The sequence below is a fragment of the Podarcis cretensis genome, assembly GCF_951804945.1.
Source record: "Podarcis cretensis genome assembly, chromosome: 6".
Lineage (NCBI taxonomy): Eukaryota > Metazoa > Chordata > Lepidosauria > Squamata > Lacertidae > Podarcis > Podarcis cretensis.
Window position 1 is genome coordinate 19,515,138 of NC_137175.1, and position 12,306 is coordinate 19,527,443.

At 44.7% G+C, this 12,306-nt stretch overlaps 1 protein-coding gene across 4 annotated transcripts in view; it reads left to right on the plus strand.

Annotated features, from left to right (window-relative positions):
- RIPOR3 (RIPOR family member 3) overlaps positions 1–12,306 on the plus strand; it is a 119,999-nt gene that overhangs the window by 50,994 nt on the left and 56,699 nt on the right. For all 4 annotated transcript variants that reach the window (XM_079979050.1, XM_079979051.1, XM_079979052.1 and 1 more), the window contains exons 3-5: positions 4,269–4,415; positions 8,791–8,869; positions 10,647–10,670. In XM_079979050.1, the coding sequence (XP_079835176.1) occupies positions 4,269–4,415; positions 8,791–8,869; positions 10,647–10,670 (250 nt within the window). The remainder of the gene's footprint in view (positions 1–4,268; positions 4,416–8,790; positions 8,870–10,646; positions 10,671–12,306) is intronic.

A 12,306-nucleotide genomic window follows, 5' to 3' on the forward strand; every position in this document is an offset into this window, starting at 1 on the left:
ACGAGTAGGCTTCAGGACTTCCAGAAAACAGATGCTGCTGTTATTTATGATTTCTGCACCACTTGTAGGCAATGTTTATGGCCAGACGCTCAAACTACAATGAGTTTGGAGCTTGAACATTGCAAGATACAGGCCACAATCCAACACTGTCTTAAAAGGCACTGAAGCCAATTGACATCAACATTCTTTAGGAAGTTTAACAGTGCATTGGGTCTTGACCACAATAATTTTTGGTAGAATTCCACCTTCTATTGCATTTAATTGTCCTTGTTTCAGCTTGTTGAAAATCAAAGGATAATGCACCTGGATTAGTGTTTTGATAAGGCATCATCTTTGCTGGGTCAGGATAATAGGTCCCAGGGCCCATAAGCTAAGCAGGTTGGGGTGTGATCATTGACTTTGGATCCCGTGGCAGGTGGTAGATAATAAGTAAGTTGATATTTGCTGGTCTGATAATAAGGTTGAAGACAGATGGAGCACCCTGTGAATTTTCCACCCATAGTGTGAACTCAACTTCATAGTTTGCATTAAAGTCAATGCAAGTAGAGACTTGTTTCCAATGCAGGGTGGCCAGATCCAAAAAGGGCTCCCAAACCTTTAGAACAGTGTTTCCAGCTGTGGTGGGTTTTTTTGGACTACAACTCCCATAATCCTTAGCTTGCGGGGCCAGTGGTCAGGAATGATGGGAGTTGTAGTCCAAAAACAGCTGGAGACCCAAGTTTGGGAAATACTGCTTTAGAAGAAGGAACTTCAGCAGGCATAAACTAAGACCAGTTGAGTCAGCTCATAGCCACTTCTGATCCTTGCTTTGCCACATAGTTATGCAAAACAATGAAGGATCAACTGGCTGCCCCCCAAACATTTCTGATTATGCCGAAAGCAGTCTTCAGGGGTTAGAACTGTGCAGGTCCAGACTCTGCATATTTACTTAGTAGACAATCACACTGAGTTCAATGGACATTACTCTGATCTTGGCAGAGAACTGCAGTATGATCTAAGCATACATCACTGAGATTCTTAAGTAAGTGACTGGAAGCTTTAATAGGATCACATTATCCCTCTCGTCAGACAACCTTCATTCATTCCTAGAGAGGGCAAATTCTAGGTACACATCAATTGCTGCATATAACGGAGGGTTTTATTCGATGTAGTGCTAAATTAAAGTCACTAAGTAGCATATTTGTTGCTGCTGGCAAAATGTTTTGCACCAGCAGGATGCTACCGCGTAAGAGAAGGGCACAAGCAGTTTGCTGATAACTTTGTTGCCCAATGGATTGTGTAATCGCTTACACAATGAGTTTCTGCTAGTGCAGCTTTTGCACTGGATCTCTCTGTTGCACAACCCTAAAACTCACCCATCCACTAACCAAGAGCTCTTGCACTAGCAGACATTGTAAAGAGCCCTGAGGCTGCAGTGGTAAATGTACTTTCTTGGAAAATGGTGGGTCTTGCTTCTGAGTAAGCATGGGTAGGATTGGGCTCCAAGACACCACTCTCACAACAGCTGACAGAACTAGCCAGGTGTGTCTGCTGCAGCCTTTGTTTGTTTGTTTATTAACAGGTGGGGTGGAAATCCAGTTGATTGCAAGGAGAGAATGGATGATGTTAAAGGAGGCAAGAATTTACTGAGCTTGACTTTCTGAAAAGTAAATAAATGATTAAAGGACAAGGGAGTTAGTAAAAATCAGGTACAAATCATCAAGTATTCCAAGAGAGGGAGAAACTAGCCAGGAATCTGTCAGAAAAAAGACCACCTTCAACAGAGATTCCCTGGATTGCCTTTGCTTGGATAGGTGAGCAATGCTCAGTGGTTCAGTGGCTCTTTGTATTTACACAGCTACATAGTATTATGCTGTAAAAGATACTGAGTTTTTTTGTTCCATGTGGGACTCTTAAATTTATGCAACTTGTTCTGTCCTATGTTCCAAAGGAGGAACAAAAAATAAGTTGGTTTAGCAAGGAGGGCAGAAGTTTAAAGATTTAGTTTTCTTTATCTTACAGAGAGGTAAGATGACTCACTGTTTAAGTAGAGAGAATGATAGGGACTTTTCTTTCTTTCTTTCTTTCTTTGAATTTCTCTCTAGACAAATAGCGCACAACCTAATTCTTCTGAGTGGTAGTTAATGCTGGTTCTACTCAGAGTCGCCCCATTGAAGCTGAGGAGATGACTAACTAAGGTTTGTTAATTTCAGTGCGTCTGTTCAGGGTCTGCATAGGAAGGGGGGATGGTGGGGGCGGACTGCACCGGGTGCCCTCACTGAGGGGGGGGGGGCATTTGGTGCACTGCCTGCCCGCAACTCCCAAGCCTACCTTGAGCCGTCGGGGTAAGGGAGGGAGCTGCTCCACTTTGCCGGCAGCATTCCCCTCTTCCCCCTTCATTTTGACAGCTTGGGGGAGCTTGGGAGTTACGAGAGGGTGGTGCGCCAAATGTCCACCATGGGTAGCTTGCTCCGCCCCCAGCTGCAGGGGGTGCATGCCGCTCCAGGTACCCGAGCGGCTATCCCGTACCTGGGAGGGCACCTTCCGCACCACACCCCCTTGGGAGTGCACCTCCCTGCCCTGGGCAGCGTGGGCATATGCTCCGCTGCTGGGTCTGCTCTGAGTAGGACTTAGTAGGGTGCCGCCCACTATGTTTAACTGAACGTAGTCTCAGTGACTTCAGTGGGGCTTACTGTCAAGAAACTGTGCATTGTGTAAGTGAAACAGATGCTATTATCCATTAACATTGCAGTGAAACGCCACAGTAGTTTAGGCTGTGATCCTATCCCCACCTACTTGGGAATAAGCCCCACTGAATTCATTAGGACTTCGTTCTGAGCAGACATGGTTAGTATATTCTTCCCAGGTGGCCGTTGGTTAGGGTACAGACCAAATGGCACTGGTTAATACATGGATTGAGGGCGTGTGTGTTACCTGTGGCTCTTCAGATGTTGATGGGACTCCATCTCCTGCCAGGCCCAGCCAGCATAGCCAATGATTGGCGGTAATGGGCAATGGAAGTCCTGCAACATGTTTAGGCAAGCATTCTCCTGATTTGAATCTCCAGATCTAATAGCTGTTTTAATAGTTTCAGTGGCTACTCTGTTTCAATGAGTTTGTTCCAGTGTCCATTTTAATCATGGGTGCTTTTATTATGTGTGTATTTTGGTGATGTGTGTATGCTCTTATAATTAGTTTTACACTTGCAAACTGTTTAGAAGCCATTCTGATGCCTGTATATAAATAAATATGGAGATTTTCGCTCACTCAACAGGGCTTCTCTCCCGCCTCTTTCCCATGCCCCCCAAAATTGGCTAGGGGTATGGGTTGGTGAACCCCAGACCTGCATACTGTGTGGCAGGGAGAGAAAGAGGCTGGACGATTGTTCCATTTGGCGAGCTGTAAAGTTTGTGAAGATGGAACATTCATCATAGCATGACGTTGAACTCTACCACTTGGGTATAAATTAGCCATGCCCATGAATTTGAATGGGTCTACTCTAAGTAGGGCTAATATTGAATACATCCTTTGTCTTTTTTTATAGATGAATCATTCTCTCTCTCTTTGGCAATGCTTAAATGGCTACTCTACTAATACTGTTAACTCTTCTGTTCCAGGGAAACAATTTATTTAAAAATGAAATAAAATAAAAACATCTCAGCCTTTTTTTTTTGTTTTTTTGTTTAATGCTGCTTGCTAGCTTGTTTCTGACTGCTGTTTTGTCTTTCAGTAGGTCTTATTGTAACCAGCTAGGAAACCTTTATGGAGGGATGGTGTAAAATTCTATCAAATAAATAAAAAAATTAAATTCTGGGGGAGAACTGGCAAGGATAGGAAGGTTTAAATCAGGCTTTCTCAAACTCAGCCCTCCGGATGTTTTGAGACTACAATCCCCAGCATCCCTGACCACTGGTCCTGCTAGCTAGGGATCATGGGAGTTGTAGGCCAAAAAAACATGTGAAGGGCTGAGTTTGAGGAAGCTTGGTTTAAATGCTCCAGAGGTACAGGAGTATCAGGAGGGTATGTGTAAAAAGCAACCAATGGGCAGCATGTGATTCCCCCCTGCACTGGTTTTGGAAGATGTGTTTGTTAAGGTAGCAATGTTCTCTTCCTAACCAGAACACACTTCGACTGGGTAGTATTTAATTTTTGAGTTAACATGCAGAGGATTAGGTTTTGGAATTAGGCTCATCTTTCTTACATCCTCATCATGGGCAGTGAAGCCAAGCTATTTGTGTTCTTGTTTAAATTCATCATATTCCTCTCTCTCTTAATTGCCCTTTCTGCAGGAAGTCTCTCAGCAAAGGTTCTACGAGGTCTAAAATGTCAGTGAAGTCTGCCAAGACCTATCCCTCTCTGCAGAAAGGGATGGTCATCTGGGATCCCAAGCCACAACAAGTGAAGAAGGTTTTTGAAGCTTTGAAGAAAGGACTCGAGTAAGGCTTTCTCTTCTCTCCCCATCCCAGCCCATTCCTTTTATCACACTAGATTGTTGGAATATGCTGTCTTCTCTGTGTTAGCATTTACTCAGCTGCTGCTAAGTGCATTTATTAATCATCATCATTATTATTATTTATTCAACTTATGCACCGCCCTATACCTGGAGGTCTCAGGGCAGTTCACAACAAGACCACAACATATAAAATCAAGCCAAAAGCAATAACCCAATAAACACTCCCCCTCAAAGCCACATTCTAAAAGGGTCTTAGATTTATTCACTGTCTTCTCTGTATTAGCATTTATTCATCAACTGCAAAGTGTTGTATAGCATAAGGACATAACTCACTCTGTGCTCCAGGGCCCTGCAGGGAGAGATGCCTTTTCTTGGTACTTTTGCAATAGCTGAATATGGTTCCTCAACCAATACTGACAACTGGAACGTGTCTGCTTAAATGGGCGTTCATGGCTGGTGGATGCTAGCTGCTAATCACATTATACATGGGTCTGAAGAGTAACTGTTTGCAGTTGGCCTAGTCAGCAAGAGAGACAAAGTTTGAGGAGGTTTTTGTTTGTTTGTTGTTGTATTTATTAGTCATATTTTCCACAAATGTAACTCAAAGAGACTTACAGGAACATTAAAAGCAAGTAAAAAACAGCCTAAAATACTCCTTGGTTAAATTTATAAAAGGGCAGATGTAGCTCAGCCCACCCAACAAAAAGGGTGATCAGCAGAAGAGGCTGCAAGCATAATTTACCCTTCAAAACAGGGTCCAAAAGCCTGGGTGAATAAAAATGGCACCTAAAAACAGATAGTGATGGTGCCAGCCTAGTCTCCCTAGGGAGAGCATTCTGAAATGGGGAGGCACCACTGAGAAGGCCTGTTCTCATGCTTTCGCCCTCAATACGTCTCTCAGGGAGAAAGGCCTCAGATGACAAATGCAAGGTCCAGTTTGATCCACGAGGGGAGAGACGGTCATACAATAGATTCATAGACTTGTAGAGTTGGTATTGTGGTCCTGTGGAAGACTTTATAGATCAAATACAAGATTTTGAACTGGGCCTGGAAACTAATTTGCAGCCAGTGCAGTCATGCCAAGATGGCTGCTATATGGTCAGACTGTCTTGCTCTGGTCAGGATTCTGCACCGGTCAGGATTCTGCACCAGCTGCAGTTTCTAAACCACCCTTCAAAGCAAAACAAAATAAAAAAAATCCTTCCAGTAGCACCTTAAAGACCAACTAAGTTAGTTCCTGGTATGAGCTTTCGTGTGCATGCACACTTCTTCAAAGCAGTCCCACTTACAGCCTTTTGCAGTCATCTCACCTTGAGGTGTTCCTGCTTACTGGGAAGAAAGAGCCTTGGGGAGTTCAGTGGAACCAAGAAAATGTACACATGGCCATTTAAATTGCATTTTAACCCGTATTTTAATAAACTGGTTTTTGTTTGTTTGTTTGTCCCCCCACATTATGTTTTCTTGTAATTTTATTGGTGTTAGCCGCCCTGAGCCTGGCTGGCTCTGGCCAGGAAGGGCGGGGTATAAATAAAAATTTATCATTTATTATTATTATTATTATTACTCAGCCATGTGGAGAATGCCCAACGGATAGTAGTCAACAAGGTAGAATCATAGAATTTTAGAGTTGGAAAGGACTATGATGGTCTTCTGGTCCAACTCATTGCAATGCAGGAATCTTTTGTCCAATGTGGGGCTTGAACTCACAACCATGAGATTAAGAGCCTCATGCTCTACCAACTTCTTGCCACCAATATCCATTGAGGGAAAGGATTTTTGTCTTATAATTAAAGGTAGCGCTGCCCTGATCCATGCCTTATACTTTTAATTTGACAAACGCTGACCCCCCCCTATATATATATGTATATATATATATATATATATATATATATATATATATATATATGCCAAAATCGCTAGCAATCATAAATAAATAGCTAGCTGTTCAGCTCCTGAATGGCTTTCTTGGATAATAAATTTCCTTTGATGCAGGTAGCTACTTGTTTTGTGTTATCTTTGCTTGGCTTGGGAATTTATGAAATAAGAGCAAGCTAACCTTTCGCTCCAGTAAGTTTACTGCGCTGCCGCGTTTTAGAGGTTGGAGTGCAGAAATATTTAAACTAGCTTCGGAGACCACTGTTCTTGTGTTAACTGGCAGATGATCAAATGGCTGGGTTCTGGAGGAACAATGTGTCTCGGGTGGGTGGGTGGGACTGTCTTTGCAATGGTTAGAGGGAGGGGAAAATGCCCCCAAAAGTAACTTGGAAAAGGCACAGGCTACTTAACATAAACACAATGACCTGTTTAGGTTCTGCATCTAGTAAAGAAGCACTGACTGCATCCTTTTTTAAATACAAGAGGAGAAAATTGAGTTATTCATGTCTGGTCTGAATTAACTCACAAAGTTAGAGGAATGTGAGCCTAGGAGGTTTTTGCCCCCTGGGAGCTAACATGGAGTTTTGAGTCTGTAACTATTACTTCTACTTTTTGTGTGTTGTGGGGGGGGGGGGTGTCGTCCCACTGGACCCAGCAGGAGCTAAGAAGCCAGAACCCTGAAGGGTAATTGTTCAGTGGCAACAGGCATTCTCCATTTCATTCCCTTGATTTCCACGGACTCTCCAAACTAGCAGTGGAGTAGAAGAGGGGTAAAATGGGAGAGTGAAGTTCTAGGGCTTTATTCAGCATTGCAATGACAGCATCTGTTGAGTGCCAGGGAACCCTCCTTGCTTTGGCAAATGAATGAAGTAATAAGGAGGCTTTCATGTTAACAACAGATGAAGAAAGAAAGAAAGAAAGAAAGAAAGAAAGAAAGAAAGAAAGAAGATAGGTAGATTATCATAGAGTAAGGTTGGGGAACTGGATCTTTCCAGTGGTGGGTGAAGTGGATCTGGATTCCCCCCATCCTTCCCAGGCCTACTTTTACAGGTGGGCCAGACTACCCACCTGTCAATCACCTGGATGTCATAATGATATCAGGTGATTAATACCTGTTAAAGTAACCACCAATCAACCTCCTTTGAAGATGTGCTGGAATTGGAGAATGAGAAGAGTAATTAAGCAGAGGCTGGGTACTTTCCTCCTTTTCTTTGAAAGGGTTCCTACTTCAGGCTAGCCAATTAAATTAGAACACTTCATCCCAGGATTATCAGCATTTCTAATTAAAAGCTGAAATGTGGTGTAGTGGTTAAGAGCGGTAGTCTTGTAATCTGGGGAACCGGGTTCGAGTCTCCGCTCCTCCACATGCAGCTGCTGGGTGACCTTGGGCTAGTCACACTTCTTTGAAGTCTCTCAGCCCCACTTACCTCACAGAGTGTTTGTTGTGGGGGAGGAAGGGAAAGGAGAATGTTAGCCGCTTTGAGACTCCTGAAAGGGAGTGAAAGGCGGGATATCAAATCCAAACTCTTCTTCTTCTTCTTCTTCTTCTTCTTCTTAAAGCTTAGTTTATTATTATTATTTTGCATATTTAATTCATTCTATAAACATCTGTTCTAAGCTGTTCCTAATGTTTTGCTTTTCTTGGGGGCAAGTATATGCATGTGTGTGACGATATAACCTTCCCATGCCCAATACTCTTCTGCATATCTCCCACTTCCCTAAAACATTCCCCTCTGATTTATGCATAGTGGGTGGCGCTGTGGGTTAAACTACACAGCCTAGGACTTGCCAATCAGAAGGTTGGTGGTTCGAATCCCCGCGACGGGGTGAGCTCCCGTTGCTTGGTCCATGCTCCTGCCAACCTAGCAGTACGAAAGCACGTCAAATGCAAGTAGATAAATAGGTACCACTCTAAAAAGGTAAAGGTAAAGGTACCCCTGCCCGTACGGGCCAGTCTTGACAGACTCTGGGGTTGTGCGCCCATCTCACTTAAGAGGCCAGGGGCCAGCGCTGTCCGAAGACAGTTCCGGGTCACGTGGCCAGCGTGACATCGCTGCTCTGGCGAGCCAGAGCCGCACACGGAAACGCCGTTTACCTTCCCGCTGGTAAGCGGTCTCTATTTATCTACTTGCACCTGGAGGTGCTTTCGAACTGCTAGGTTGGCAGGCGCTGGGACCGAGCAGCGGGAGCGCACCCCGCCGCAGGGATTCGAACCGCCGACCTTTCGATCGGCAAGTCCTAGGCGCTGAGGCTTTAACCCACAGCGCCACCTGGTAAACAGCATTTCTGTGCGCTGCTCTGGTTTGCCAGAAGCGGCTTAGTCATGCTGGCCACATGACCCGGAAGCTGTACGCCGGCTCCCTTGGCCAATAAAGCGAGATGAGCGCCGCAACCCCAGAGGCAGCCACGACTGGACCTAATGGTCAGGGGTCCCTTTACCTTTACCTTTATAATAATCACATCTGATTCTTCTCTTCCTGTAGTGAATATCTGGAAATGCATCAGGCTGAGCTGGATTACCTCTCAGAATGCCACAAAGATACAAGAAGAAACTCAAGGCTGGTAAGTTGTTCTCTCTTTCTAACTTCAATAACTTGCTGGTAGACACTGTAAACAAAGAGTAGGGAACCTGTGGTCTGCCATATTTTTATAGGACTCGGTCTTGGCATCTGTGGTGGCACAGAGCTGTGTGCACCACTTGTTCCAAACATTGAGCCTTAACTTCATGCTTTATACATGACCGGGCCAAACTGACATCTAAACAGAAAGGATCTTCTGTTGCCCCACTCCAATTTAGTCCTAAATCATAGGAAGGATAAAATATATTTCTGCAGAGCCCAGCCCTTTTATCTCCTGCTGGCGCTGTGGTCTAATCCACTGAGCCTTGGGCTTCCAATCAGAAGGTCGGCGGTTCGAATCCCTGCTACAGGGTGAGCTCCTGTTGCTCGGTCCCTGCTCCTGTCAACTTAGCAGTTCGAAAGCATGTCAAAGTGCAAATAGATAAATAGGTACCACTCCGGCGGGAAGGTAAACTGTGATTCTGTGCGCTGCTCTGGTGTCAGTGTTCTGTTGTGCCACATGGCCCGGAAAAACTGTCTGTGGAGCAGACAAACGCCGGCTCCCTCGGCCTGTAAAGCAAGATGAGCTTTACAGTTGCGACTGGACTTAACTGTCAGGGGTCCCTTTACCTTTACCTTACTAGTAAAAATAGCTTTTAGAGCTGCAACAACCCTGCCTTAAAAAAAAAAAAAAAGCAGTACAGCCTTTTGGACAGAAGAACTTCTCCTTGCTCCCTTCAAAGGACCCACTGATCTCAGAAAGGCTGCAAAAAATGGGTTCTTTGTGGACATCTTCCAGACCATGTGGCTCTTGGGTTGCAGGCCAGAGGTTTCTCACTGCTGTGGCGGTGAAAGCTTTCATTCAAGCCCACCTGGACCACACAGCTAATAAAAGCGAAAAAACACCCTCTTGCAATTAAGATGCTGAGAACTCTGGAACACAAGGAGGAGGAGCAGACTTCTACATAAAAACAATATATTGAAACAATAAAACCAGAACTTTTTTCTGGGGGTACTCAAAGGTTTGCAGTACCAGCAACAACTACCCTCCCCAAACTCATTGCAAAGCATTGGAAGACACAAGACCTACCCACCTTGGAAGAATGGCAGATGCAAGTAATGGACTACATGGAATTCCCGGAAATGACTGGCAGAATCAGAGACCAGGGAGAAGAGTTGGTGGAAGAAGATTGGAAGAAATTTAAAACCTATCTACAGAAACACTGTAAAATTATTGAATGTTAATGACGTTGGAATGAAACGAAGTGGTTCTAGTAATAAGGTAAAACAAGAATATGCAAGAGTGGATTGATATTAGATGAAAATTTGAAGTTATAATATGTGAGGTTAAACAATTAAGGGTAAACTAAGAGGTTATGAATTTGCTGAACAAATTTTTAAATGGAATACAAAAAAGGGAGGTGTGAGGAAGTCATGAAAACAAGTAAATGAGTGGTAAGATATTAGAAAGAGGGATTTTTCTTTTTTCTTTTTTCTCTTTATGTTTAATTTTGGTTTTTGTATTTTTTGTATTTTTCTTTTACTGTTTTGTAACCCTTTTCTTGTTAAAAATTTAATAAATATTATTTTTTTAAAAAACAAAACTACCCTCCCCAAAATGTTAAAAAGTGTGGCAGTTACTGTAACAACTTCATGGTGAGTACCAGCATCTTTTTTTTCTAACCCCTCCCCCCCCCCAATATAACTCTTTTCTAGCACTGCACTGTATGATTGTGGATGTAGTAATCTGTATGCTAAAATTTCGCACATTTTTCTTTCAGGCTTTCTACTATGATTTGGATAAGGTAAGAAATGTATTGATGGATTCTGTTTTACTTTTGTTTGTTTTTTAAAAATCAAGCTTATTGTGTTTCATGTAGGCTACTTAGGGGTTTTTGCATATTTAGTAGCATAAAAATATTATTAATGATTATGGAAATTGGCTTAAGGTGACTGAGCATGTGTGCACTGCAAGCAACACAAGGTCAAAGAGCCATATTTAAAACCACTGACGGATCTTACTCTCCCTAACTACCCCCAAATATTTGCTTGAATGCTTATGAACATTGGAGAACTCTAGTGGCATGAAGGCTGGGCGTTGGGGAGTGTGGGATTTTGATTGGTGCTCCTTGGAGTGTGAGCAAGAACACAAAGGAGCTCCCACAAGCCTGCATCTAAAGTACCAACTTCTGGAACCTATCTGCATGCAGGGGTCAGTAATTCTGAGCTGACAGGGCCTTCTTTGTGGTGGCTCTCAGACAGTGGAGCTCTCTCTTCTCTGAAGTGTGCAATGTGCATGCCTAGATGATTGTTGGCATCCGTCTGTCTGGAGAGCAATGGAAGAATGTGCCGTTGAGGGTAAAGTCAAACTGTGGGAGAGTATGTCTATACAGCGGTGTAGCGTGGGTTGTCAGCACCCGGGGCAAGGCAAGTAATTTGCGCCCCCTAACCCGGGGCAAGGCAAGTAATTTGCGCTCCTAACCCGGGGCAAGGCAAGTAATTTGCGCCCCCTAACCCGGGGCAAGGCAAGTAATTTGCGCCCCTAACCCCTAACCTGCCGCCGCTGCCAGCTTCTTCTTGCTGCTGCCTGGGCTGGGGTATTTACGGTAAGGTAGCCACAGTGACGGTGGCGGGTCCGTGTCAGATGATCTGAGGCGAGTTGCCGCTGGCGCTGCCGCCCAAATGACACCGCTTGCCCGGAGGAGGAGGGCAGAGAGGCGAGGAAAATGCAACATGGCCCAGCAGCTGCAGCAGCAGCGGCGGTGGGGCTGTGAGGAGGGGCTGCCTGGCGCGCCCTCCGCGGCCCTGACGCACGGGGACTGCGGCGAGCGCTGAGAGCCGCTGCCTGCCGGACGCCTTCAGCCTGGACGTGCGCACAGCTCGTCGGTTCCGCGAGACATGGGGCTCTGCTACAGCCTGCGCCCGAGGCTCTTCGGCAACTCCGGAGGCGGCGAGCGCCCCCCCAGATGTTGCGCCCGGTGCGGCCGGCCCCCACGCTACGCCACTGTGTCTATACGCTATGGATTTTTTAGCAGGCTTTAAAAATCCATCTTTCCCAAAGTATTCCCTCCTCCCCGAATTCTGTTATAAAAAAATTTAGTTGCTTTGCTAAACTTTTATAGCTGTTATGCTTCATCTTTTAGTAATTGCCAATGCTACTCAGTGTTAGAAACTGAGATATGAAAGCGGGGAGCTAAATGGCACCTTAAACCTAGGTTAATACAAAGCTGAAAATGAATGAACCGCAGCTAAAACCTTGTGTTCATTTTTCACATGTTCTAGTCCTTCCCCTGCCCACCCACCCCCTAATATTCTTAAGAGGGTCTCTTCTCCAGTCTTCAGAGAGTAGCTGGAAGTGGGGAGGCAGAAAAAGGCCCTCCTTTCCTTCCACTCTACACTTTTAATCTGAAATCTTAGGCGCAGTACCGTGCCCAGAGCTCA